Genomic DNA, 27,946 nt, shown 5'->3' with positions numbered 1-27,946 from the left:
CGAGATCCCGCCGCTACTTTAAAAAAAAAAAAAAAAAAGGTTCGGTGTGGTGGCTCATGCCTGTAATCCTAGCACTTTGGGAGGCTGAGGTGGGTGGATCACCTGAGGTCAGGAGTTTGAGACCAGCCTGACCAACATGGTGAAACCCTGTCTCTACTAAAATACAAAAACTAGCTGGGCATGGCGGCAGGCGCCTGTAATCCCAGCTACTCAGGAGGCTGAGGCAGGAGAACCGAGGAGGTGGAGGTTGCAGTGAGCCAAGATCGCGCCAGTGCACTCCAGCCTGGGCAACAAGAGCAAAACTCCATCTCAAAAAAAGAAAAAAATAAAAATTAGCCAAGCGTGGTGTCACATGCCTATAGTCCCACCTACTTGGGAGGCTGAGGTGGAAGGATCACTTGAGCCCAGGAGGTCAAGGCTGCAGAGCTATGATTGTACCACTGCACTCCAGCCTGGGCGACAGAGTGTGACCCTGTCTCACACACACACACACACACACACAAATCACTTGAAGTAATTGTTTGGTTGTGTCACCAATTTTATATACACTTAGATTCACTTTTATTGCTTTTTTTCGTAATGGTTTAATTGTATTTTAATTATATAACACATTTACATGGTTCTGACATCAAAACTATAAAGATAGAGAAGTCTGTTCATTTCTGCCCTCTCCTCCACTCCCTCCCCATCCCCTAGGTGTAGTCATTTCTTTATTAGTCCTTACTTTATTTTTCAAAATTACATAATAAATATCTGTGTTTCTAAGCTATCTTTAGATTTGTAAAAGGGCTAAAATGTTACTTTTAAACATGTTTGGTTTATTCAGATTTGTTTATAAATCTCTTCTTTGTACCCCTGGCTACCACCCCTCCCCACTCCTCTGCCTAAAACTAAGGGAAAATCCTGTCTTTGCCCATAGCTTCAGAATGTTCTACAATTTTAGACTTTTACTTTTAACTGATCACTGTTAAGCAAGGGAGGAAATTTACCACTTCTCTTTGTGATGTAATATTGCACAATGACCCTAAGTGGAAGCCTTCCTGTGTCCTGGATGTGAGCTCCGTGCTGTCAGTGGTTGGCTTGTAAGCTCTGGCTCCAAGTGCTCTGAGGTGCAAGGAGCCGATCTTGTGCAGTAGAAAGAGCTTTTGGAAGTTGGCAAGTAGCAAGACCAGTTGTCATACATTCTATGCTCTGGCCACCTTTTCTGTGGCAGGAAAACAAAACAGGCAAATGCACACAAACTGGGTACATTTAACTTTGCCTGCCTGAGCCATCTCCCAAGCCATTTAGCTTTGGATTGGCCTCGATTTGAACAAGGGAACAAACAAAATCATGATGATAACGATGATGACACCAGTCGTCCTTACTAAAGAAAGTGCTCAAAGTCTGGGTACCCAGTTAGGTTAGGAGCAGCCCCCAGTGCTAGATGCAGTCCTGCTGCCTCCTCCATGCACTGTCTTCCAGGTGCCTGTGCAGTCCTGGTTCGATGACATGACGGACACGGAGCTGCTGGACCTCATCCCCTTCTTTGAGGGCCTGAGCCGGGAGGACGACGTGTACAGCATGCTGCACAGACTCTGCAATAGGTAGCCCCGGCCTCTGCCTGCCTCCCACCTGTGCACTCTGGAACCTCTGGCCTCAGGGGACCTGCTGTCCTCAGCTCCCTGGGAGCTGAAAGTGAGGATACTCCGTGCTCTAGGCCACAGGGTGAATGTGGCCATGCCTACCTGTTTTGTTTTTCTAAGAACAGAAACAACTATTTTAAAGGAACTCTTTTAAGAAATTTCATAAAGGGACATGCATTTTACTGGATTTGCTTTTCTTAAAACATACCAAAAAAGAAAAAAATAGAAAAAAAAAAAAAAAAAAAGCTTGATCTCTATCAGACTTCCTTTCAACTGTCCTCCCCTCCAAGCAGACCACCTGTCCCCTTCTATCCCAGCTCGGAGCAGCTGACCCAATTCAGAATCTCTTTCCTACAGGATGAAGTGCCTTTTGAATGTTATTTTAAGCCGAGAGTTAATTTTTCTATACAACATATTTCCAGACATCTTTTAGTCTTTTATTGTCTTAGATACCGTAAGAAGATGAACATGACAATTTTCTAGAACCTGGTAGCGTGTGTGTGTGTGTGGCGGGGGGTGCTGAGGGAGGGGAGTGAGTCACAGGAGCCTGTCCCCCAACAGGTGTGACTGCTCTGACAACCTGTGGCATGCTGCAGGGTCAGGCTCCTGATAGGAGGATTTCATGACTATGTCATTGTCTCCACTCATTTTTGACCCAGTTTGGAATGTATCTGCAGTTGTGTGGCTCAACACTTTAGGAAACAATAGATTATTTTATATTATTATTTCTGATGGTGACAAGTTTGTCTTGAGGTCACATTTTCTCCTTGAAAAGTGACATCCTGTCACTTCTGCTCTCACACTACTGCCATACATTTGTGTTTCTTGTTGTTATTGTTTGGGGTAGAGCAGTTACAAGAAACCCTAAAACCCTTGGATATAAAAGAAATCTGTTTATTGATTTTTAAATCTTTCCTTTCCAAAAGCTGGATACACATGGAGCTGTTTGGGAATTTTCCTTGCTGCTACCGCGCTGCCACCAAATGGAATTGACCAGCGGCTGTTACACTGTTCTTTGCCACTGTGCCTATGCTCAGAATATGCTCACTGCTAAGCTACAAACTCGGACAGGGTCAAAAACAGAGGTGTCCCACCCCATTGCAGCCTCCACCACCTGTAACCCCTTCCTGGCATTGGCCACTGAAGGGTACAAAGACAAAAGGGCCAAAGCACCACTTAGGTGTGACATGGATTTTAAACTGCAGTCAGTATCAGATCCTGTTTGATAAATAAGCTGACTCTTCTCTCTTGAGAACCTGTGGCCTCAACCAGCCACCAAGCTGATGTGGCCCAAGTCCATCTCTTGGTCTTCTCCTTTGAAGCACAGCCTATTTCTGAGCCAAGGGTTGGGGAAGCCTGTCTAGATGTGGGACTGTGGGACTCATTGCCCCAAACCAGGGAGAGGAAGAGCTCCCGCAGGGAGATCCCAGGCTCTCTTTGCAGCCTTTCCCAGTTTGGTGTTTACGCAGTGCCATGTTCTTTGTTTGACAACAAGACAGTCTGTAAAGCATTGCTCTTAAAAACAATTAAAAAGAACCCTTTCATGTTGGCACCATTGCCTTAGTCCTCTGTGGGTTGGTCTTCAGCCAGCATTCTGGTGGGAGTGACTGGCATTAACAAGACTGGAAATCGGGGGTCAAAGTAAAATATCTTTGTTTTGCTTTCATTCACAAAGTAATGAAGCCAGCTGCCAATTACGTCCTCCCAACAGCACTTTGGTCTGTGGACTGCTGTGTGAATATTCAGAAGGGAAGTAAGTATTCAGGGGGTAAACAGGTCTCCCAGCATTCTGAGTGTTCCAAACCAGTAATCCACATGCCAATTCAAACAGAACAGCCCCTTGCTAGATATTACCACAGATAATGACAGTTACATGGTAGAACTGCCCATGCCACAAACTTTTATTTGGAAAAGTAGTCACTAAATAAACCCACTGCCTTAAATGTCTTGAATGTTGCAGTCAAGTGTCTGTCAAGTGTTGATATCCACATAGAATTAGGCCCTAATGAGAGCCTTAGACCCTCAACCATGCCCCCTTCGTTGGCATCACAGGGCCTTATTTGGAAGAGCGGGCAAAGAGGATGGAAATCGTAAAATATTTCAGGGGAATTGAACCTAGAAATAGTGCTCTACTTCTGACGATGGAGTGAAGACACTTGGCAGACTTGAGCCAGACACTTCACCTAGTAGTTCCTGAAACTGTGAGCACCACTGCACTAAGCCAGTGTGGAGCTGTGAGGGACGGCCCAGCTCCTGCACCACAGACACAGAATGTCTGGAGAGGGCCAGCAGGCCCTCTGAGGGTTCTGGAATCTGTGCACCTTATTTGACCACACTCCAAAATTCTGTTTTTATTTTAACCCTTGAATCTGCTTTATGTACATAATCAAAATATCTATATCTATATATATTTTTAATCATCTACATGTAAATGAAGCAATAGAATTCTAACATAAGGCCAAGAAATGAGATGAATGTTTGGGGTTTATGTTTTTTAAGGTAAATACGGGTATTGTTTTTAATTATTACCATGTATTAAATTGTGGGCTTTGAAACCTAATGAAACCTGTTAGCCACTTCTCTGTGCCATATACTTCCCATGTTACCAAAATACCCCCAACTCTTTAGCCAAAAGAGAACCCTGACCTCCTGAGTTTCCATGCTCCTTTCTGTACCAGGTCTAAATGTAGTCTTCTGGAGAAGTATTTTTGACATTGAGCCCTGGGACAGGACACCTTGGGTTTGTGGACTCCAGCCCACTATCATGTTATGACTTATCTGGCCAGGCCTCCAGTGGAAGTGCACAGGCACTCCCAATGTTGTTAATGCTCTGTCTTCCATTCGTTCTGGAATCCTACGTGTTGGTCTGTGGTTCCATGCATTAGCTGTTTGTAAATAATGCATTTGCATACTGAAAAAGGAATGCCACCTGCCACAGTTGATGGTGAGGAAGCTCCTTTGACGTGGTGCAATTTTGATGAGATGTCTCTGGGGACACGAGGATGCCCTAATGATGCTGACTTGTCATGGTTGCAGCATTTGAACTTTTGGTGTTAAAAAAAAAAAACCTGTAAGTCTATAACCTGGCAACATTTTACAACCCTGTATTTTTAAAGATGGCTTTCTAATAAAAAATCCAGAACCACACAGCCCTATGGTCAAACAATCCTACGTTTGTGCCTCTGCTTTTAAAGGTGCTGTGCTGGACAGTTGGCATGCCAGGGTTCGAGAAGAGTGAATGGTTTGACGTACTTGCAGTTAACTGTGCAAAACTGGCTGGCTGCCTCTGTTCCTACTGTACTGTAAATTTGATCATGTCTGTTCCTGTTCCATTCTCCCAGGAGCTTCTCTGCAGACTGACACACCCTCCCCCACCCCGGGTAGTGGAGATGCTGGTGTCTGGGTAGTCATGGATTTCTGTTGGACATTTGAATGTGATAAACAATCCAGCATTACTTGGGAAATGCTACATGCGGAATGTGCACGTTTCCAGGGGCGAGTATTGTCAATCAAAAGGTTTGCAATGATTTCCTTCCTGCCAAAAATAAACATGTGAAACTGCACTCTCTTGTGGATGGACTACTTTTCTACCAGCAGTGCCTCTCCTCCCTCCCTTCCCCACCTCCTGTGCAGCCTCATGCCATCACCTTGGGTCTCCTGGTATCCCCATTTCTGGGGAACAGGGGTGGATGGGAGTGGAGCTGCAGCACTCCAGGAGCCACAGACTGATTTTCTAGCTCCTCCATCCCACCCAAATTGCCTGTCACTCCAAGGGTGACTGCTGTTCAGCCCCCTGGCTTCCTCCCTCCGGAAGCAGTATGGCTCACTGTCCTCCCACAAAGATTCCAGCCCTCCCAGCAGGCTGGAAAATGCAGCCTGAGAGAACTGGGGCCTCCCATTCCATAAGAGCCACAGGCATTATATGTGGTGCCCAAACCCGTACCCATACCCATGAGCACAGTGGCCAAGATGATTGCCCGATGAAGCACGGCAAGGAGTCAGAAGAGGAGTCAGGATGACCCAGGCAGTTTCTCACAGTGAGACATTCTGTCGCCAGTGCCCTGAACCCAGTCCCTCTGTACATGCAGGTGAGAGAGGCAGTGACTCCTCCTCTGCTAGAGACTCCTGGCAGGAACTTGGACATGGCTTCGCCACTCTCAGGACTCTTTCTCTTCATAATGATATCTGATTCAGATAGCACCAGTATCAATTTCATAAGGTAAGTCTTATCCCCATTTTGTGGATGAGAAAATAGGCCAGTGAGACAAAGCTCTGCAGTCTGCTCTATCACAAGATACAGGATTCTACCAGGCATGTATATTCGTCCTAAATAACTCAGGACACAGTATGTGTATCAGCCCAGGAGACCTAATATTTACCCAGAGACAAAACCCCAAATACCCCACAGCTAGGCCTGTGCCGTGCCCCTAGGTTTTTTGTCGTCACAGTGGAGTACCTGGCCAGTCAGAGAGAAGTCACCGCAGCTTCCTCCCCTGGTTCCAGACTCCTAGGCTGTGTCCTTCATTCTGCTCCCCAGCCCTCTCTGTCCCTCTCTCACTTTCTCTGGCACCAACCTTGTACCCCACTGCTTCACACCTTTGCATACAGGCAAACAGATAAAAGGCTGAGAATTGTGGCAGTGCCTGAGGCTGAGGTATCTTCATGATTGTCCACTGGTCCCCGAAATAGGTGGGAAGGACACACGGGGCATCAAGAGGGCACTTATTTGGGACTTGGACATGCGGAGATATGCCCTTCAGTGTTTTCTAGTTTGAGCACATATCATCTGTGTGTATTACAGGATCAAGGAATGGGCAGGAAGCCCAGGAGGGTGGGAAGGAGTAGCTGGAAAAAGCCAGCCTGGGAACAGTGGCACATCAACTGACGAACATTCTGTTGAGCTTATGGATAAGGAGTGCATTGAGGGCTTGTGGCCGAGTTGTGGAGTAACCTGGATGCTTGCACGATAAATCTACTGTGCCAGGGCTGGCCGTGGGTCAGCAGGCTGTTCAAGGCTCAGAGCCATCAACTGGCATGGCCATCAGCCTGACCTCTGAGAACAGAGGCCATCGGGAGGAGGACATGGCCCCAGAGCATTCCACCCCAAACCTCCATTACAGCTCCCTCTCCTGGTGCAGTGATTCTCAGCTCTGGCTGCAGCTGTATGCTAGAATTACCTGAGGGGTCTCAAACATACATCCCTCAAGTCCACCCTAGACCATTTCCAATCTCTGCAGATGGGGACCTGCGTCATGTTTTTAAGTGCCAAGATGACTGGAAAGGGCAGCCAGGGCTGAGACCCCCTGCTCTGACTGGCTACAGAGGAAAGGCAAGTCCTCCAAAACTGTTCCAGGCCTGATGCCCAGGTGTGGCAAAGGAGCTGTGGCCAGAGCTTTGGGGAAAATGACGTGTTGCTTTACCTGAAAGATCAGCCATATACATGTTCATTGCTAAAAACTTGGAAAATCCAGAAAAGTACAGAGAAAAGCCCACCTGGGCACTGGGAGCCTTTCCCAAGGCAGGGGTGAGGAGGGAGGCCTGATAAGACCCCTGCCTGGCTGACAGCACCTGCTTTCACACAGGTGGGGAGCAGGGTAGAGCCCCCCACTGCACATTGGAAGGGTCACACTGCCCACTAGGCAGGGACCCCAGACTTGCACCACCACCCCTCCAACAGCCCAGGGCTTTCCTGACCCAAGCTGGGTCCTAATGGGTGGGCATGCTGCTGGGCAGGACCACAGTGGGCAAGGCAGTGACACCTCTTTGCAGGGGCCCAGGGTTGGTGTTTGGTCTGTCCTCCTACCCAGCTGTTCCCGTGGCGTCCTCGGGAACAGGACGCCCGGTGACCATTGCCACAGCTCCTTCCACGTCCTGCAGCCCAGGGCGTGACCACATGCGGGCCCATGGCTGCTCCCCTCCATCGAGAGGAGCCAGGGCATCTCCAGGAGTGGGCTCCAGGACCTGAGTCAGCAGTCCTCACTCCCCATCCCTGTCTGCCCTCAGGGAGGGACACTCCTCACAGAGCCCGGACTCCACCACGAGAGGCAACATTCTGCACCTGCCTGGGAGAGACTGGAGAAGGCCTGGGGGATGAAGCCTGGGATAGGATGCCTGAGCCCAGAGAAACTGGGGCAGAGCCTGGACTTATCTTGGGGCCACTCCTTCACCTGGGTCAATATTGACATGGAGCAGGCTGGGCCTTGGAGATAAGCCAGGCAGGAACAAGGTAGGCCCCAAGCCCTGGAAACTTGCTGAGTGAGGGGGTGGTAGATGAAGGGGGGCTGGGGTAGGAAGAGGGCGGGGCTTTGCTAGCAAGGCAAACTCTGCCCAGGGCCCTTTTGACTCCTGGCAGGCCCCCTTGAAGAGGGGTGGAGGTGGGCAGGGGGGTGGGGTGGTGGGACCCCTTTTCTGCTAGGGGAAGGAGGGAGGGGAAGGCGAGGCATCCCACCCTCCCATTCTTGCAGCACCCGGCTGCCTGTGAGGCTGCCCTGGGCCTCAGTTTCCCCTCTGTGTGCCTGGGGTGTGACAGCCATGAGCCGGAGGCTGCCCAGGCCAGACTCAAGGCAGTGCTGCTCATCTTGGCCCCAGGCCACGCTCTAAGGCCAGACTGCCATCTCTCCTGGGCCTGGGATCACAGGTTACAGAATAGGTGGTTCTGGACAGGGCGGTTCTGTCCAGGTGACATCTTCTGGTTTGCAGAGACCCAGACAATTCTGAGGGTTGGGGCCTTGGAGAAGTTCTCATGCCCCCCACTAAGCTGCTGACACTGGATTGTGCCAGCTGGGGTATCTGGCCCACAGCCAAACTAGAGAGGGGTCACCCCCTCAGCTTCGCAGAGAAGGAGGACTGAGCCCAGTAAAGGGTCCAGACACACACACACACACACACACACACGGTCAGGCGCAGGCCACAGAAACATGTCAGCAAACATTTTATTAAGCAACTGCAGTGTGCTGGACACCGTTCTAGACACAGGTAGACAAGAGCAAGGCCCCACACACAGTGACTCACAGTCCAGCTGGGACACAGACACTAACCAAAGATCCCACTTAGCAAGGAGACCAGCTTCTTGGAGCACCACGATGAGGAAAGTGGTGATGTCTGAGGAGGGAGACTGCTGTGGCTAAGGAGGGCGGGAAGGGCCCTCTGTGGGGCTGCCATTTTGGCTGGGACCTAAATGCAGTAAAGGAGCAGCTATGGGAAGATACAGAGTGGGGCTTCCAGGCAGAGAAGCCTGCAGTGCAAAGGTCTGCAGACAACGACCTGGGCGTCTTCAAGGGACACAAGGAATCATATTGCCAGAACACAGTGAGCCATGGGAAGAGTGATGGGAGAGGCAGCCAGGAACAGCCATTGAGAGTTTCATCCCAGTTTTAGTGGAAGCCACTGGAAGGTTTGGAGAGGGGGGTGGTGTGAGCGGGTTTATGCTTAAATTCTGAGGTTAAATTTTCCCTCTAGTTAGTCAAAATCATAGACAGAAAATAGAATGGTGGTTGCAAGGGGCTGGGGGCAATGGGGAGTCTATGTTTAATGGGTGCAGAGTTTCAGTTTTGTAAGATGAAAGAGTTCTGGAAATGGTGGCAGTGGTTGCACAACAATATGAGTGTCCTTAACACCACAGAACCATATACTTAAAAGTGGATACAGGCCGGGCATGGTGGCTCACGCCTGTAATCCCAACACTTTGGGAGGCTGAGGCTGGTGGATCGCTGGAGGTCAGGAGTTCGCGACCAGCCTGACCAACATAGTGAAACCCCGTCTCTACTAAAAATACAAAATTAGCCGGGTGTGGTGGTGCATGCCTGTAATCCCAGCTACTCAGGGGGCTGAGGCAGGACAATCACTTGAACCCGGGAGGCGGAGGCTGCAGTGAGCCAAGATCGTGCCATTGCACTCCAGCCTGGGCAACAAGAGCAAAACTCCGTCTCAAATAAATACATAAATAGAAAGGGGATACAATGGTAAATTGTAAGTATATTTTACTACAATTTTTTAAATCTTGTGAAAAAAAGATTTTTTATATTTTACCACAATTTTTTAAATCTTAGGAAAAAAGATCCCTCTGGCTACTGTGGGAGGATGGCCGTAGCGGCCAGGCAGACCCGGAGACACAGAGGGAGGCTGGCTCCGGAGCAGGCAGGAGGCATGAGAGGGAGGGCCAGGCCCAGGATCCACCATGAACCAGCCACCAACAGGCCAGTGGCTTGGGGGAGAGAGAAACCAGGGCAACTCCAGGTTTGGGGCCTAAGCACCCTCTGGATGTTCACACTGAACGTGTTCCTGGGGCTCAGAGAGGGTAGATCTGGGAGGGGCCTGAGGCAATGTTAAGCGTGAGGCCAAACGTGCTGGGAGAGATGTGACCAGACGGAAGATGGAGACTTAGGCTGGGGCAAGGTTCGGGGGAGTTGGGTCAGGGAGACACTGGCGTTTCCATGCTATTTGCAGCCTTCAGACTGGAACTGGGAAGGAAACTAGAAAATAAACAGGAGTGAAGGCCCGAGCTCTGCACCTGCTGCCATTTAAGGGCCTGAAGGAGAGGGGTGGAGTGAGAGGGAAGGAACGATGGTGACTGAACTGACTGCCGCTTGGATGAGAGCAGGCATTGGTGACTTAGGAAAGAGCCATTGCCAGGGAATTCAAGAACCAAGACCAATAGAGCGGGTGGACTGAGGGGAGATGGGGGGAGTCAGTGAGAAGAAGTGAGGACACAGAGTCTTTCTGGGCACAGGGGCAAAAAGAGACAGGGAAACAGGTATGCACAGGTGCAGCGGACACACTGCCACTGTCACAGACAGGGTCCCTGTCCCAAGTGGGGATTAGACAGGCATGCCAGGACATAGGCACACACATGAGGTCAGACAGGCAATGGCAAACATGGGGATGAGCCAAGTGCCTGTGACACAGGCATCCCTTCACACACAGGGACCCTGCACTGTGTCTGTTAAACACAGTCACACAGTAGCTGTAGGTCTTGCTGGGCACAGACTGCCCCCGAGTCCCCAAGTCCCCAGACCCCTGTAACAGAGACCTTTGTGGGGTGAAGACTGAACACAGGGAGAGGAACTTGGGCAGTGGGCAGTGGGTAGGCTTTAGCAGCGTGGCTTTGATGGGATGGCCCACGCTGGCTGGGCCTTGGCTGGGACTGAGGCTGCCAAGAGAAGGTTGTGCCCCTGGAGTTTCTGGAAGGCTCTATTTGCAGCCCTTCCACCCCGCAGTGAGAGAGAGAGAGTGGCAGTGGAGTTGGCAGCTGAGGTGAGGAGGTGTCTTCGCTGCAAGAGCTGGACTGGCCTCTCCCATGATGGGTATCAGGGTTCCCTGAGGAGGGCTGTGCCAGGCAGTGAGCTCACGTTTAGGTAGGGACGGCAGAAGTGTCTAGAGGGAGCCCTGACCACCTTCCCCTCCTGAAGTGAGCTGGGTCTCACAGAGCCTGACCCCACAGCCCCAGCCTCGGTCCTACTTCCTCCTAAAGTTTGCTGCAGTGACCTGGCCCTCTTGGTCCATGGGGAGCCCGCCACCCCGGGTAAGGGATCAGGGGCCCATCCAGTACTCCAGAGAGGGAAATCCCAGTATCTTCCACACCCCACCTCTTAGCCCAGTCCAGGCCTCCATCCCCTGCTCTCTCTGGCCACTGGTACCCAGGCAGTGAGACCTGAGAGACTTAACCATAGCCCTGGGGAAGGCGCTGGCCCCCGGACGGCTTGCTCAATACTTGTTGACTGACTAACTGACTAAGTGAATGCCCAGCCCGCTGAGCGCTGTGTGGTGGGGTGTGTCCTGCAGGGCAGGAGCTGCGATTGAGTTACAGTGGCGGGGGCCAGGAGTAGGGAGGCAGAGACTGGCCGTGTGCCAGGCCCAGCACTGCCCACAGGCAGGGCGAAGGCGCGGGAGCAGTTTCCAGCAGGTAGGCCTGGGCAGAGAGTGGGGGGAGTTCCAGGGAACCAGTGGGGCAAAGTGGGCTATTCAAGTCAAGGGCGTAGAGCATAGGGTTCCAGGGCTCAGGGCCACAGAGCCTCAGCAGCAGAATTGGGAGGTGGCAGCAGCCCAGCAGGTGAAAACACTGATGGGGCAGGGCAACTGTGGCTGGCAGCCCAAGGGGAAGAAAGTGGCGGATTTTGTAGATGGGTAGAGAAGTCGGTGGCCCACAGACTCAGTGTGCCTGCCCCCAACTCTGGCCCCATCCTCCTTTCCCCTCACTCTAGAGGGTGGCACCACTCCCTGCTCCCTGGAAGTTGAGCAAGGTAATCTCGGGCTCCCTTCAAAGGTACCCACAAAAGAAGGAAGGGCTCCTGTAGGGAGAGAGAGAGGCGCTGGAGGAGGGAGAGGGCGAGGTGAGAGGAGGAACCCAGGGACACGAGGTGCAGGGGGAGAGAAGAGGGGGTGTGTGGAGGGGGTAGGGAGTGCCCCGGGAAAGAGAGGGGAGCCCGGGGAAGAGAAGGGAAGACCTGGGGAGGAGGGCGGGGAGGGAGAAAGGGAGGGGTGTAGGGGAAGACAGGGAACTGGGAAAGGAGGAGGTGCCTGGAGAGGAAAAATGGGAGAAAAAGGGAAGGATCCTAGGGGAGAGGGGAAATCGGGGGAGAAGGAAGAGCCAGGGGGAGGCAGGGGCACCCAGTGAGGACAGAGGGAAACTCTGGAAAAGGGGAGGCATGGGGCATGGGGGGAGAAAGGGAAACCAGGGAAGGAATTGGGCATCCAGAAGAGAAAGGGGCCCTGAGTGGAGGAAATCAGCCCCCAGGGAAGAGAAGGAGGGCTTCTAGGAGGAGGGAGAGGACCGGGGTCGGAGGGTTCCCACTTGGGAAGGTGGTGAAAGGGAGTTCCCCAGAGGAAAGAGGGCAGGAGGGTTTGGGAGGCTGGAGGGGGCACTGTGGGGGGTTCCCCAGAGTAAAGAGGGCAGGAGGGCTTGGGAGGCTGGAGGTGGCACTGTGGGGAGGGAGGAGGCCCCCAATCTTTGATCACCCATTCCTCCCTGGAGCCCAGGTGAAACAGAGTGAACACAGGTGCCATGGGAGTGGGACCTCAGTCCTGGCGGCTGAGGGTTTGGCTCCATGGGCTGGGGCTGGATATCAGACAGGCTTCCAGACCCCTGGGGGCAATGCTGCCCCTCCCAGTGACACCAGCCGAGTCCCAACTTTCTGGCTGCCAGTTTGACTTTCCTGTCCCCCATGTGCCCTGGTTGACACTATTCTGAGGCCATCCAGTAGTCTTTCTGGCACTCTGTCACCATGTTGTACTCTTCCATGAGCTATAGCTCACAGTTTCTGTCTGCACCTCTGGTCACTGCCTGCCTGAGCCTCTGGTAACTGTCACTGGTCACTATTTCTGCCTATTACTCAGTGTCCTTCTACGGGGCCACCACTGGTGGACATCCTGCTTGCCACCCAATGTCCTCACATTTTCTGTTGCTTGAGATCACCTTTTCATGGCCACTATGTCTGCTTGTCACTCATGTCATTGTCACACCAAAGGCCATCAACTGTGGCAACAGTTCTTGGGGCAATTAGGGTGCACAGACGGCTCTCTTCTCCATTCATTTTCACTCAGCCCAGTCACAGGGCAGCGCACTTCACTCATTCAACAACTACTTACCAAGTACCTGCTGGGGGCCAGGCAGCTGGGATCCCACAGTAAACAAGAGGACAAACCCTGCCTTCAGGAATCTGGTGCTCTGGTGAGGGAGACCATAGCCAACAACCATCCTATGCTTTCCCTGGGGTGTCGGGAGGAGCTGTGAGCTGTGATGGACCCAGCTCTAACCCCCTAGAAGGACAGCCCACTCTGCACCCCCTTCCCCGCCCCACAGCCTCCTCCGCTCCCACCACATTTCTTTGGCTACCTGTTGGGTGTTGCCACAGTGTACTGTGAACTCACCAGGGCCAAACCAGGGGCCCTAACAAAGGTGTAAGGAATGTGAGCACTCTATGCCACCTATTGTGCCACGCCTCATTCCGTAACTCTGTCCCCTCACCTTGTTCTGCCTGGAGCCAAGGGTGTTCCTGCTATTAACAAAACACAGTGGGAGTGGAGGGGGAGGGGGGAAGGACTAACACACCAGGGTCACCCTGAGTGAGAGATTCAGAAAGAAGTGACTTTTGGACCAAACCTCACACACAGGTTTCTGAAGGAGTGGTGCAGGGAAGCCTCAGGTAATTGAGTATGAAGTGCCAAGACATAACAAAATCGACAGAAGTGAGGGTCCCTTCCTTCCCCCAGGTACTCTCATTCCATGTCACTGTCATTCACTGCCCTCTCATTCTCTCCCTCCTCTGCACACGCAGAACCACAGAGCACAGACTCAAGCAAGCTAAATCGCTATTTGCAGAGCCTGTGGCTGTTTGCAGAGCCTGTGGCTGTTTGCAGAGCCTGTGTTTATACAGAGTTCAGCTCTGTTTCAAGAATTTGTCAGCTGAAGCGGGAGGATCACTTGAACCCAGAAGGTGGAGGTTGCAGTGAAGTGTGTTCGAATCATGCACTGCAGGTTAGGTGACAGAGCAAGACCCTGTCTCGAAAAAACTGGAAAAAAAAATTGTCAAGTGTTTATGCCTAATCTGCCCAACCCACTCATATCAGCTGAGCCTGTCACTTGCTGCAGAATCTGTGAGTCTTCATAGTCTGTGTGCTGACATTTGTGTGTTTACAGAGCCCTCCTAATAAAAGTCATGTTCTATAATGAAGTTGTACAGGTAGCCAGGTGTCGGTCTCCAGCCTGAGAACTCTGGCTCTTGTTCCTTCTGTCGTCCCATATTCCTGCCTGGCCTACGATGGACATCAGCAAGGGCCTCCCAGCCATGCAGGGAGGCCTCCACATATGGATCACTGAGGTGAGAGGCACGACCAGATAGGAGAGTTGGTGACATGGAAGAGCGTGGGGTTTTCCACACTAGGCTTCTCCCGCCCCCAACTCAGAGCGTCCTCTTCCACCCCACCCCAGCGCGTGTCATGGGTAGGGGCCTCCTGAATTGTTACTGGGAACTCTCCTCTCCCAGAACCGGAAGATGGTGCCGGTACCCGAGGGGGCTTTCGGGAACTTTTTTGAGGAACACTGCTATGTCATCCTCCACGTGAGTCGCTTGGGGAAGTCTGTCTGAGAGGGGTGACATGGCCCAGCACTGGGGAGACTGAGGCACAGACATAAACTCCGCCCTGGGAAGCGGAAAGTTGAGAGCCTGAGAATCACATCCCACAAGGGGGCGGTTACCGTTGAGGCTTCTTAGCCCCTCCCTCCCCCTTCCGGATCTTCGCGGAAGCCCCTGCCTAGCGTCTCCTCATGGTCCTTGGTACATACTCCCCTTCTCCACCCGCACCTCCGCCTTCCCCGCAACACATATACACAAACACCCGGACCCTAGGTCCCCCAGAGCCCGAAGGCCACGCAGGGGGCGTCCAGCGACCTGCACTACTGGGTCGGGAAGCAGGCGGGTGCGGAAGCGCAGGGCGCTGCGGAGGCGTTCCAGCAGCGCCTACAGGACGAGCTGGGGGACCAGACCGTTCTGCACCGCGAGGCGCAGGCCCACGAGTCCGACTGCTTCTGCAGCTACTTCCGCCCGGGAATCATGTGAGTGCGGGGGCGGCCGGGGCAGGACGGAGCCGTGGAGGCGGTGCCTAGGCTGGGGCAGTCTTGGGATGGCCACCGTCCACATCCCTGAATGGGGAAAGCCGGGAGGGGTTGGGTAACACCTTTATTGAGATACAACTCATACACCATACGATTCACCCATTTAAAGTACACATACATGTCGGTGATTTTTAACAGTTGTGTGCAACCATCACCACAATCAATTTTAGAGCATTTTCATAACCCTAAAAAGCCCCATACCCCTTTGCCATCACGCCCCATTTCCCTCCAACACACCCATCCCCTGCCCTAGGCAACCACTCATCTACTTTGTCTATACATTTGCCTCTTCCCGGCATGTCATAGAAATGGAATCATTCTACAAATGGTCTTCCCTGACGGGCTCTTTTTGCTTAACACACTGTTTTCAAGGTTTATCCAGGTTGTAGCATGTGTTATTGCTTATTTTTACTACCAAGTAATATTGCATTTTATGAATATACTATATTTTATTTATCCATTCATCACTTAATGGACATTTGGGTTGTTTCCACTTTTTGGCTGCTGTGAATCTATTTCTGTGAACATTAGTATACAAGTTTTTGTGTGGACAAATGTTTTCATTTCCCTTGGTATATACCTAGGAGCAGACACCAATGTTGTTTTGAGTTTGCTTCTATGTTACTGTGCTGGTAGGAATATATCTTTCGCTGTAAATTGCTTCACAGGTGTTTTAAATTAACACTTGTAATATATTTGGAAATACAGGAAATTGCTATTTGATCATTTCCATTTCATAAGTTGAACCTATATTTGCATATAGCACACACATGAACACATGCACACAAGTATATGCGCAGATGCAGAAGCACACACCACCCCATGTATGTCCACCTATACATGGACATGTGTGAATATCCATGTTCACCTACACACATATATGCTGTTGCCCACTTTCATGCACTCACCATCTAGACTTACAGGGATAAACAAATACACACTGTGCCCCCAAATGTATGTACATGTACACATATATGCATGTGTCCACATGACTGCGCATGGAAGTGCACTACACATGGAAATGAATGCACACTCATGCCCTATGTGTGCACCCATATACTTATACATACATGTGTTCACACAGACTCCAGTGCATGTATGAAGCAGGCACATATGTGCACGTGCTCACATCTGCAGTCATTCGTGCGCATGGCAGTCTGTGTTCTTATACACACAGAATGTATATACCCTCCTGCTATTCCCTCCTTAGCTACAGGAAGGGAGGCCTAGCGTCTGACCTCAAGCATGTGGAGACCAACTTGTTCAACATCCAGCGACTGCTGCACATCAAAGGGAGGAAGCACGTGTCTGCCACTGAGGTGAGGCTGCCAGGGGAGCCTCTTGACCTCTGGACTCGGCTCAGACTGGGTGTACTGAGGTATAAAGAAGTTGGAAATTGGCTGGGGGTGTGGGGAACAAGGAGCTGTCAGCATTCCCAGATGGTCTTGAATGAGGAGAACAGAGAGGACACCAGCCTTCTAGCCCCACTTCTGCCACTGCTCCCCGGACCTTTTGTTTCTGCGTCTGTCTCATGGACATATTGAGAACCTGGGCACAGCTACTTGGGAGGCTGAGGCAGGAGGATCACCTGAGCCCAGGAGTGATTCATGATGACACCACTGTACAGCAGCTTGGGTGACAGAGAAAGACCCTGTCTCTGAAACAAAAAAAGAACTTGGGCAGATGGGGCAGACGATATGGCACCTGTGAATGGTCCTTGTTAGCAGCACAGTGAGAGGTGGTTCAAAACTTGGGGAGTGCCTAACCTCACACTCTCTCACACACATTGTCATTGTCACCCATGTGCACACACACTGTCTCCCACTGTTATCCCCGGGTGCTCCTCTGGTCCATATAGTGCCCTTGTGCAAATCAGAACAGTGCCCCTTTCTTCCATCTGTCAGGACATTACAGGAAAATACTGGTTTTTTTAGAACAAAACATTTTGCTGCCATTTGGCCAGAATTTGGTGTAATGAACATTCAGGTGTACAATGTCTACAGTGTGAATGGTAACCCTTGAGGTATGCAAGTGAGTCTGCATAGGCAGCCTGTGACACAGAGACAATCTCACATAGGCTCTGCATGTCACCCACAGACCCAGTGACCATACATCTCTGGTCATTCAGGGACACCGTGAAGCCCCATGTTTCTTCTATTATCCTGGCATAATTATATAAAGTACTCCCTTTTACTCTCAAAAGTGTGTCCCTTTGGAGACCATCTTCATCCATAGGTATACACTGTCACCATGAGCACACACACTTCTTCACATGTGATGTCCCCACATACATACGTGTGTATATGCACACACATAAAAGAAACAGATACACCCCACCTGTATACATGTGTACATGTACACATGTACAGCAACAGACATGCACTGAGAAGTGTCATAAGTCGTGTACACCCTGTGAAATGCAGCGTTATCTACATTCACACATGCCTACGTACACCCACCCGGTTTGCATACAGCTTCATGCACACGTGACCCATACCAGCTATGCTCCCCTCTAGCGGATGCTGGTGGTATGACACCCTGTCTCCCTCCCTGCTCCTCCTGGCTCTGGCAGGTGGAGCTCTCCTGGAACAGCTTTAATAAGGGTGACATCTTCCTGCTGGACCTAGGCAAGATGATCATCCAGTGGAATGGGCCCAAGACCAGCATTTCTGAGAAGGCTCGGGTCAGTGTCTGCCCAAGGAACTGGGGAGCACGGGGCTTGGGCAGGGAATGGTCCTCCAGGTGCCCATCCTCCAGCCACCCCAAGCGTTGGGCTTGGCTCTCTGCAACAACCCAAGAAACGTCTACGAGTTACAAGCTGAGTTCAGACCCTGCATTGTTGGTGTCCCCCTAGATGCCAGGATGAGGGGACATCAGCCCTTCTCCCCATCAGCCTCTGGTAGCTGAGCAGTGACAGGAGAAATCTGTTCTGTGAAAGGGCACACTGGTGACACCCTGACTGCCAGGTCTTCTCCTGCAGGGGCTGGCCTTGACCTACAGCCTCCGGGACAGGGAACGTGGTGGTCGTGCACAGATTGGTGTGGTGGATGATGAGGCCAAAGCCCCGGACCTCATGCAGATCATGGAGGCTGTGCTGGGCCGCAGGGTGGGCAGCCTGCGTGCCGCCACGCCCAGCAAGGATATCAACCAGCTGCAGAAGGCCAATGTTCGCCTGTACCAGTGAGTACCCTTGGGGTGGGCAGGGGTGGGTGGGACAGTCCAGGACTCCCTGTCCATCACTACTGCAATAACACAGCATCTCTAGAAAGCCCCCCAGCAAAGGCTGCTGGGTTTCTGGGACAGGTCATGTGGACCGTGGGTCCAGCCTGTGCTCTTCCATGGTGTGTGGCTGCCTTGCTGAGAAACCTATTGTACATACAGGGGGACTGTGGCGCCCTGCCAGGGCCAGGAAGCTGCCTAAAGCTCCACAGCAAGGCTGCAGTAAAAGTCAAGACGACAACTCAGGGCTCCAGCCCCCATGCCTTCTGTCTCTGAGGGGCTGGGGTGGCGTCCTAAGAGGGGCTAGAGTGGAGACAGATCAGGGAGGGGCTGGGCTGGCCACTCCTGGGTTCCTGTCCCTCCAGTGTCTATGAGAAGGGCAAAGACCTGGTGGTCCTGGAGTTGGCGATTCCCCCACTGACCCAGGACCTGCTGCAGGAGGAGGTGAGGAAGGCCTGGCCACAGCTACTTGCATCCTTCCCCATCCACAACCCCAGCCCAGTCTGGACCACCTACTGACCAGCCCCACCCTTGCTCCCAGGACTTCTACATCCTGGACCAGGGTGGCTTCAAGATCTTTGTGTGGCAGGGACGCATGTCTAGCCTCCAGGAGAGAAAGGCTGCCTTCAGCCGGGCCGTGGTGAGCCCCGGGGCTCTGTCTGAGAGGAACAGAGCACCGCCCTGGGGTCTGAGTGGGGAGGCAGCGCTGCCCCAGGGTCTAAGGGAGGAATCAGCCCTCCTCTAGAGTTTAAGTTGGGAAATCCTATGCTGGACTCTTAAAGGGGAGGTAGCCCTGCCCTGGGAGCCCTGAGAGTGAAGACCAGGTGTCCTCTGAGAAACCATGTGTAAAAGGGGCACGTGGCCCTGCCTTCAGGTCTGGGGCCCTACTAACTGGGCGGCCCCACTTTCTGAGGGTGGGGCTGGGGAGGAGACAGGGCTCTTTCTGGGGTCTGTGAGAGTTGACGTGGCCTGTCCAGCACAAGGCCTGGACTAAGGGGGCCCTGCCTGCCCTCAGGGACCTCAGAGAAGTCGGTGGTGACAGAGTCAATTCGCTAAGTGGGTCATGAGCTCGGTTAATTAACGCTTCTTGGAGCTTGGCTGTCCCAGAGCGGTAGGTCCCCAGGAGCGGGAGTGGAGCAGTGGACTCTCGGGGTCGCAGTACTGACGGTGCCTTGCGCCCCAGGGCTTCATCCAGGCGAAGGGCTACCCGACCTACACCAACGTGGAGGTGGTGAACGACGGCGCCGAATCGGCCGCGTTCAAGCAGCTCTTCCGGACTTGGTCTGAGAAGCGGAGCAGGAACCAGAAGCTCGGCGGGAGGGGTGAGCGGGCGGGGCGGGACCGGCGGGGGCGGGGCCTGGCAGGAACCGGCAACTCGGCGGGATGGGTGAACGGGTGGGGCGGGGCCGGAGGGGGCGGGGCCTGATCTGCACGGGGCGGAACAGAACCTCCTCAGGATGAGGAAAGGGGCGTGGGCGGCGGAGGACGGAACGGGACCTGGAATCTTGGAGGATGGTTGAGGAGTGGGCAGGGCGGAGACGGTGTGGGAGGGGATGGGGCAGAGGGCGCCACTGACATCTGCTGGCCCCCCGCCCCGCTTCAGATAAATCGATTCATGTAAAGCTGGACGTGGGCAAGCTGCACACCCAGCCTGAGTTAGCGGCCCAGCTCAGGATGGTGGACGACGGCTCTGGGAAGGTGGAGGTGAGGGGCACTGGGTTAGCTGGGGGAAGATGGGCACACGGAGGTAAGCTTTGCCTACAGGTAAACGGTATGACTACTATCTAAAGTGACCCAGGTGTACATCCACACACAATCAGGGACACCAAGGGACACGTGTACATTTACAGACTCTCCTAGCAGGCAGTTCATACATAGTCACGCCTAATCATACACAGCCACGGGCACTCACACAGCACAGACACACAGTACAGTAACACTTGGACACTTAAATTCGCCCTGTAGTCACATGTAGGACAAAATCAAACATATGCTGATACAGACACACATACTCACACCTTGTGATTGCACATAATCACAGCCAAGTACACAACCAGAAATATGAAGCTGCAAAAACTCTACATCAGACATGACCACAGTCACACACAACCATCCAGAGACACACCAACACAGACACACGATCACACATAATCAATTACAGCCCCACACACCCAACCCCATCTCACAGCCATACACTGTCAACCACTCATCTGGTCTCAGCCCAGTGTCCTGCGAGACACAGGGGTTGAGGGCCACTTCCAGGCTCTGTATAGGGTGTGGTTGTATCTTGACTTGTTGGCTGACCGCCTAGGCAGAGCCCTGAATTTTTTAGGCCCTAGTTTTTAAATAAAGTGGGGTCAGAAACTGTGGTCCCATCTGGCCCCAAGGCTGATGTGGGGATCCTGTGGACTTGTGGGAACAGAACTGCTGAGCCTATGCGAGGGGTCCTAGTTCTCGAGGTAGGTGGAGGTCAGAGAAAATGCAAGGTTTCCTTCTTCCTTTGCCCTAATATGGATGGACAGAAGCGATGAGTGGGAAGAGACTGAGAGAGGAGGAGATGGGTAAGGGGGAAGAAGGGGGAGACAAGGAAAGAGGAAAACAGGGAAGGAGCACAAAGAGAGACAGAGAAGAAAAGACTGGGAAGGACAGGGGATGAGGAAGAGATAGAGGGAAGGGAGGAGAAGGTGGGGTGGAGGAAGAGCAGGGAGAGATGGGGTCAGGGATAGATGGGATACACAGAGAGAGACAGAGCCAGACAGTGGGAGAGGGAGACAGGAAAGCAGAGAGAAAGGCGACGGACGGAGGGAAAGAGAGCCCCGGGACTCAGGCACCAAGCACAAAGTCAGGGACGGGATCCCTCCTGGCAGGCAGTGGACAGGCAGGCAGAGAGAGGGCCTGAGCCAGGGGTCCTGGCTGCCTGGTAAGTGCCACTGTTAGGTGGCCTGTAGTCAAGTCAGCCACTTTTGTGAAAGACAGGGCTCTGGCTGCTCTGGTCTGGAGGTCAGCTCCCCAGGGACAACTATCAGGGTCAGTGTGGGAAAGGACACCCAGGCATTGTCTCCTGCCATGCAGAGGTGAGGTAAGGGAGGCGTCATCATCCCCAATATACAGGTGGGAAAGGCCCAAAGCTTAGAACAATGTCACTGCCAACACAGGGCCTACCTGGGATTTGACCAGAGTCCGCCTGGCTCCAGGCTCTGCCACCCACAGGAAGAAGAAACTACACTGACAGATGTGAGGCAGTGTTTCCCCTTCAGTCTTTGAACAGGCTTTGTGTTTTCTAACTGACACTTGAAAAAAGGGAATTCATTCAAGAGCTCCAAGGCTTCCCTTTCCACCCGGCTTCTGTTGCCCTGGCCTGAGCAGCGAGCAGCTGGGAGGGGACCGAAATGCCCCTAACTAGGGTTGTGGCTGGTGGGGTTGGGACTAGGGCTAGGCATGTGGCTGGGATTGGGCCCATCTCCCAAGTGTGGTGGGTTTCAGGGGTCCTTGGGGAAAGGGTCACCTGCAGATCCTTGTACAAAGCCCAGCACAAAGCCCAGAATGGGCCTGGGGCTGAGGGTGGGCCCCTGGCCTGCATGGATGAGGAAGGCCTCGGAGGCTGGGGAGAGCTTTCCGGTTGGGTGCAGGATGGGTGGGCTGGTTCAGGAAGAGCAGCCACCTGTGCCCATTGGTCCCTTATTCCCCAGGTGTGGTGCATCCAGGACTTACACAGGCAGCCCGTGGACCCCAAGCATCATGGACAGCTGTGTGCAGGCAACTGCTACCTTGTGCTCTACACATACCAGAGGCTGGGCCGTGTCCAGTACATCCTGTACCTATGGCAGGTACGCCAGCCTGAGGGAGGCAGCACTCACCTTAAAGCCCAAGGGCTGGGCTCTGGGAGTGAAATGTGAGAGCTGGGCCAGGCCCTCACTCACTGCCCCTACCTGCAGGGCCACCAGGCCACTGCAGATGAGATTGAGGCCCTGAACGGCAACGCTGAGGAGCTAGATGTCATGTATGGTGGAGCCCTAGTACAGGAGCACGTGACCATGGGCAGCGAGCCCCCCCACTTCCTCGCCATCTTCCAGGGCCAGCTGGTGATCTTCCAGGTATGTCTCACCTTGCCACTGTGGCCACAGCCTGCCCAGTTCTGCATGGGCCATGGCCCCTGCACACACTTCTAAGCGCCTTCTCTTTGGGCCTGGGGCCTGCTTATCATCCCCTAGTTTCCCAGAGCTTGTCCAAGGCCCAGGAGCTCCAAGGTTGGCCCTGCCTGAGTTTCCCTCCCCAGTCCCAGAGCCAGATGAAGAATTTGAGTTGAAAGGGAGCCAGGGGCTTGCCTGGGGCTGCACACCAGCAAACCTGGTCCCTACTTTCCACCTCCAAGGCCTGAGCACCCATGCCCCGACCACTCAGACATGGGGGGAAAGGTCCATTTAGAAAGGGTCTGTCCCTGTCCCAGACTGATGGGATTCCTGCACTCCACACTTAGAGGGTCCTGTACTCCTCATGTGAAATCACCAGTGAGGGCCTTTGTGGCTTCAAGCAAGGGTCCCTGAGCTCTGAGGCAATATGTCCCACACTGGGACAGGAAGGCGCCCCGGGAGCCCTTGCCCAGCCTGAGACCTTGCTCTCCTGTAGGAGAGAGCTGGGCACCATGGAAAGGGGCAGTCAGCATCCACCACAAGGCTTTTCCAAGTTCAAGGCACCAACAGCCACAACACCAGGACCATGGAGGTGCCAGCCCGTGCCTCATCCCTCAACTCCAGTGACATCTTCTTGCTGGTCACAGCCAGCGTCTGCTACCTCTGGTTTGGGAAGGTACCCACAGCACTGACCACTTGACTCATGCCCAGATGTAGTGGTGCCAGGCTGGGGGTGGGTCCTCTTCACAGGGGATGCAGACTTTGAGTCCAGCCTCAGATAGGCCGATGGGGAGAATGGGGAGGGGAAGAAGCCACAGTGTCCCCTGTAGAACTTGGGGAAAGTTACAAAGTGACAGGTAGACCTGAAAGTCCACAGGTCAGAGCCAGACCCAGGCCTCCTCCCCTCCTTACTGCCTGGAGCACAGGGCATGTCCCTTCCCAGGTCTCTTGGGAAAAGGAGAGGCCTATGCCAGTTTGCTGGAGTTTTCTCTAGTTTTCAGCATAAACTATGACTGACCCTCTAAGCCTGGGGGCCTCCTATCCCATGCTCTGGACCCTGCGAGGGTCCCAGACCCTGTGATCCAGATCAGCTGGGAACACAGGCCTGGAGGGTGAGGAAGATGCCTTGTTCACCGGTGTCCTGCTGTCAGCTTAGGCCTCCTGTGACTTGGGCCCAGCCCCACCCCATACACCCTGTGAATGGGATGTGGGGCCGGAGTTGAAGGCCCCTCCTCGTGCAGGGCCTGAGCCATTTCTTTGCCTGCTAGGGCTGTAATGGTGATCAGCGTGAGATGGCACGGGTGGTGGTCACCGTCATTTCCAGGAAGAACGAGGAAACAGTGCTGGAGGGTCAGGAGCCTCCCCACTTCTGGGAGGCCCTGGGAGGCCGGGCCCCCTACCCCAGCAACAAAAGGTAACAGGGTTGGGAGGAGAGTGTTCTTACCCAGAGGAGGAACTGAGGCCCAGAGAGGAGGGTGGGTGACTGGGATTCACATAGAGAGCTGGCGAGACAAGACTAGAACCAAGGACTCTCAGCTTCCCACTCACAGAGGCTCCCACGAGTACAGCCCACCCTTCACTCCCAGGCCTGGGTAACGGGTCTCGAAGATGCTGGGGAGGCTGGGGGCAGTGGCGACCTCTGCTAGCAGCATCCCCTCCCTGCATTGTCCTGGTCCTGGGTCAGGAGACAAAGCACCCTTCCCCACCCTACAGTCCTCAGGGATCACAGTGCCCAGTGTATGTGTATATAGTGTCATATGATGGTGGGTATACAGTGCGTGTGGATGTGCAAGAACAGGTGTATTCGGGGTGTTGTGTGTGTGGTGTGTAAGTGGACAGGGTGTGTGTAGGAGGTAGGAGTGAGGCCTCAAGGGGAGGAGGGAGCTGAGTCCTGGTCGCTCTTGGTCTGCCTGTGGGGCTTGGTTTATGTGCTGCTCTCCCCACAATTCTCCTGAGCTCAGTACTCCCGTCTCCTTCTCCCAGCCTGGCTTCCCTCCTTCCACTTTGGGCCGGAGACCTACTCTGTGCCAGGGGTGGGCTGAGGAGCTCCTCCCATCCCAGGGAGGGCGAGACTCCAGCTCAGGCCCTCCCCTTCCCCTGCAGCCCTCTCCTAGGGAAATTCATGGGGCACTTTGCGTCACAGCTGGGTGGGGCGAGAGCTTTCTCCATGAGCAGAGAGGGACCCGGCACCCAGAGCAGAGCAGAGTGCTCGGGAAGCGAACCATGGGGCTCAGAGGAGGGCCCAGGGCTCCCACTCCTGAGAAATGGCTTCCCAGCCCCTGGGGTGGAGCACTTGTGCCATGGGCTGGGGTGCTCCTCTGGGTGGCTCACAGCCTTGCTGTCCGTGCTGGCCAGGCTCCCTGAGGAGGTCCCCAGCTTCCAGCCACGACTGTTTGAGTGCTCCAGCCAGATGGGCTGCCTGGTCCTCGCAGAAGTGGTGTTCTTCAGCCAGGAGGACCTGGACAAGTATGACATCATGTTACTGGACACCTGGCAGGAGGTAAGGTGGCCATCCCTGCCTGGTGGGGCTGTGAACGGGGGTGTGTCTCTGTTTGTGTAACTGGGTGTGTGTGTATCTAGCCATCAGACTCTGAACACAGGGCTGTGGGTGAGTCTGACCCTGTCACTGAGCAATTGCATTGCGGTGCATATGAGACCATGGATGAGTGTGCGTCACCAGGTGGCAGCAGTGAGACTCCGGGAGACTAGGAGTGTGTTGGAACTCGGGGGTAACAGACCGTGTTTGCAGTTGTATGTGGCCCTGTGTGCCTTATGATACTATGTGTGGCTCCAGCAACAGTGCCTGCGGCCGAGCATGTGTCGGTGCTGCATGAGTGACTGTGAGTGGAATACCCAGTCGCATCATTCATGTGTGTGGCTTGGTGTGAGCGTTTGCTTTCGTGCACCTGTGTGTGACACTTTGTCAGTGACTGTGAGGTCACGTGATGCTAGAACTGGCCAGACCAGTGGCAACTGGTGAAAATGCGTCTGCGAGCAAGACCATGACTGGCTGTGGGCGAATGATGGATGGGTGTGTTTGTGGGTCTGTGTTTCTGTGCCCAGTGGTATAACTGGACGGGTGTGCGTGGCTGTGTAAACAAGTGCTGTTGTGTTTGCATGCAGCTCTGTGTCTGACAACAGTGGATGACAGTGTGTGGCTATGGTTTGCTCTCTGGCTGTGTGGCGATGGATGACTGTGTGTCTGTGTAAGCTGCAATAATGTGTGTTCTCTGCGTCTCTGTGGGGCCGTGTCTGCAGCACTGTTTGAATTGCTGATGAAGCTGTGTGCTCCCATCTCACTCAGAACAAACCCAGGGCTATTACCACAGCCCTGCCTGACCTGGCCAGCCCCAACTCTTTGACCCAATTTCCCCCTGCTCCCCCCTCACTACTTCTGCTGCAGCCACAACGGCCTCCTTGTGTTCCCTGAACATGCTGGGCACATGGCCACCTCGGGGCTTTTACGCTAGTTGTTTCTTCTGATTAGTACACTTTTCCTCTAGACATACATGTGACTTGCTCTCTCATGAAAGCTCTATAAGGGCAGGGATTTTTATCCATTTTCTTTCATTGTTGACTCCCCAAAGCCTAGACCAATGCCCAGCACACAGTAGGTGCTTAATAAGTACTTGTGGATTGATCTCCAGGTAAATCATGCAAGAAAACAAAATGTGTGGATTGAATGTGTGTGTGCATGTATGCATGCGTTCCTGTGATCTTCTCGTGTGTTCTCAGGTGTGTGGGTACAGCCACTTGCTGGGTGTGTCTGCTTGGCCAGGGATGTGTATGTGGGGTTCTGTCTGGGACAACTGTACAGGGAGTGGACAGGAAGGGGTCAGCTCTGGGCAGCCCCTCCACCTGCCCAAGGCCAGGCCCCCTCTGTGGCCCAGATCTTCCTGTGGCTTGGGGAAGCTGCAAGTGAGTGGAAGGAGGCGGTGGCCTGGGGCCAGGAGTACCTGAAGACCCACCCAGCAGGGAGGAGCCTGGCCACACCCATCGTGCTGGTCAAGCAGGGCCACGAGCCTCCCACCTTCACTGGATGGTTCTTCACTTGGGACCCCTACAAGTGGACTGTGAGTGAGGCCTGAAACCCCCAGCCCCACCCTAATTTGGGGGGAGAGGAGCCTGACCTGGGCCGATGGAATGAGGAGGCACTGCCCTGGCTGGGGCTCGCCAGTGTGTGCGAGAGACCTAGTCTTGTCCTCAGGCCCCTCCTGTGTCCCACTGGTGCCCCCTCCTCCTGCCCTGGCCCTGATACTTGCCCTGATTCTTGCTCCAGAGCCACCTGTCCCACGAAGAAGTGGTGGATGGCAGCCTGGCAGCAGCATCAACCATCTCTGAGATAACAGCAGTGAGTCCTGGGGCCCCTAGCCTTCCCCACAGTGGCCTGGGCTCCGACGGCATGGTCGCGATAGGCAGGGGAAGTGCCAGGCCCTGGTAGGTGGGAGGGGCTGCAGTTGGAGGCAAGAGGCCTGTGGGTTCAGTGCAGCCTCCCTGTGGGCTACCGATTCCCCATCTTCCCCAGCCTGAGGCTCCTCTCTGGACAGGAAGTCAACAACTTCCGGCTATCCAGATGGCCAGGCAATGGCAGGGCAGGTGCCGTGGCCCTGCAGGCCCTCAAGGGCTCCCAGGACAGCTCAGAGAATAAGCTGATGCGGAGCCCCAAGTCGGGTGGCAGCAGAACCAGCAGCTCCATCAGCAGCACCAGCGCCACGATCAACAGGGGCCTGCGCCGGGAACAACTGATGCACCAGGCCGTTGAGGACCTGCCAGAGGGCGTGGACCCTGCCCGCAGGGAGGTGGGCACCCACTCACTGCCCCAGCACTAGTGCATCTGACACTGAGCTGGAGCAGCCCAAGGCAGGATCCACTGGCGGCAGGCAGTGAGCAACTGTCCCGGGAGATGTGTCTTCTAGCTGGGGTGGTGGGCAAACAGATGCGGGAGTCCCAAGCCCTGGATGACAATACTGAGTGGAGCAGGATTCTGGGCTCAGATGACACCCTCCCCTGTACCTCCCCCTCTCTCCCCTGCCCAGTTCTATCTCTCAGACTCTGACTTCCAAGATATCTTTGGGAAATCCAAGGAGGAATTCTACAGCATGGCCACGTGGAGGCAGCGGCAGGAGAAAAAGCAGCTGGGCTTCTTCTGAACCCAAGCCCTCTCCACTGCCCCATTCCCCCGACCCCAACATACCTGCAATGCTGGGGAGGCCCTGCTTCCACTCCCGTCAGAGGCTTCTGGTCATCCTCTGCTTGTCAGTAAAAGCAGGCAGCCCATACAAGGTGTGGTATGCGTGCTTTCAAGCCCGGGCCACTCAGCAGGTCCACCTCTCAGGGGAAGGGGCCTCCAGGGCTGGCGGGTG

The 27,946-nt window shown here is 53.8% G+C and overlaps 2 protein-coding genes across 9 annotated transcripts in view; both read left to right on the top strand.

Moving 5' to 3' along the window:
• Nucleotides 1–5,228, top strand: part of CTDSPL (CTD small phosphatase like) — a 129,994-nt gene extending 124,766 nt beyond the window's left edge. For 2 of the 3 annotated variants that reach the window (XM_032162083.2, XM_032162082.2), the window contains one exon: nt 1,465–5,228. In XM_032162083.2, the coding sequence (XP_032017974.1) occupies nt 1,465–1,590 (126 nt within the window). In that variant the 3' untranslated portion in view covers nt 1,591–5,228. The remainder of the gene's footprint in view (nt 1–1,464) is intronic. The other variant, XM_058442453.1, reaches the window with a different exon arrangement.
• Nucleotides 5,229–7,805: 2,577 nt separating this feature from the next.
• VILL (villin like) lies at nt 7,806–27,883 on the top strand. Of its 6 annotated transcripts, none has more exons than XR_004249378.2 (20): nt 7,806–7,851; nt 14,295–14,440; nt 14,606–14,680; nt 14,969–15,174; nt 16,445–16,553; nt 17,807–17,917; nt 18,215–18,414; nt 18,819–18,897; nt 18,995–19,093; nt 19,637–19,775; nt 20,057–20,157; nt 22,143–22,280; nt 22,389–22,547; nt 23,080–23,259; nt 23,852–23,997; nt 24,939–25,083; nt 26,474–26,656; nt 26,863–26,934; nt 27,131–27,466; nt 27,620–27,689. XR_004249378.2 is itself a non-coding variant. In XM_032162075.2 (20 exons), the coding sequence occupies exons 2-20, from the start codon at nt 14,381–14,383 to the stop codon at nt 27,731–27,733; spliced, it is 2,568 nt and encodes an 855-aa protein (XP_032017966.1). In that variant the 5' UTR covers nt 7,809–7,851; nt 14,295–14,380; the 3' UTR covers nt 27,734–27,883. The 6 variants fall into 6 exon arrangements, 5 of the variants coding, with proteins under 5 accessions (XP_058298433.1, XP_058298432.1, XP_032017966.1 ...); XM_032162075.2 differs by having other exon boundaries at nt 7,809–7,851; nt 27,131–27,382; nt 27,620–27,883; XM_058442450.1 differs by lacking the exon at nt 27,620–27,689 and having other exon boundaries at nt 27,109–27,368.
• The last annotated feature ends 63 nt before the right edge of the window (nt 27,884–27,946 follow it).

The sequence above is a fragment of the Hylobates moloch genome, unplaced genomic scaffold, assembly GCF_009828535.3.
Source record: "Hylobates moloch isolate HMO894 unplaced genomic scaffold, HMol_V3 SCAFFOLD_8, whole genome shotgun sequence".
Lineage (NCBI taxonomy): Eukaryota > Metazoa > Chordata > Mammalia > Primates > Hylobatidae > Hylobates > Hylobates moloch.
This window is presented reverse-complemented; position numbering and strand designations above follow the sequence as displayed.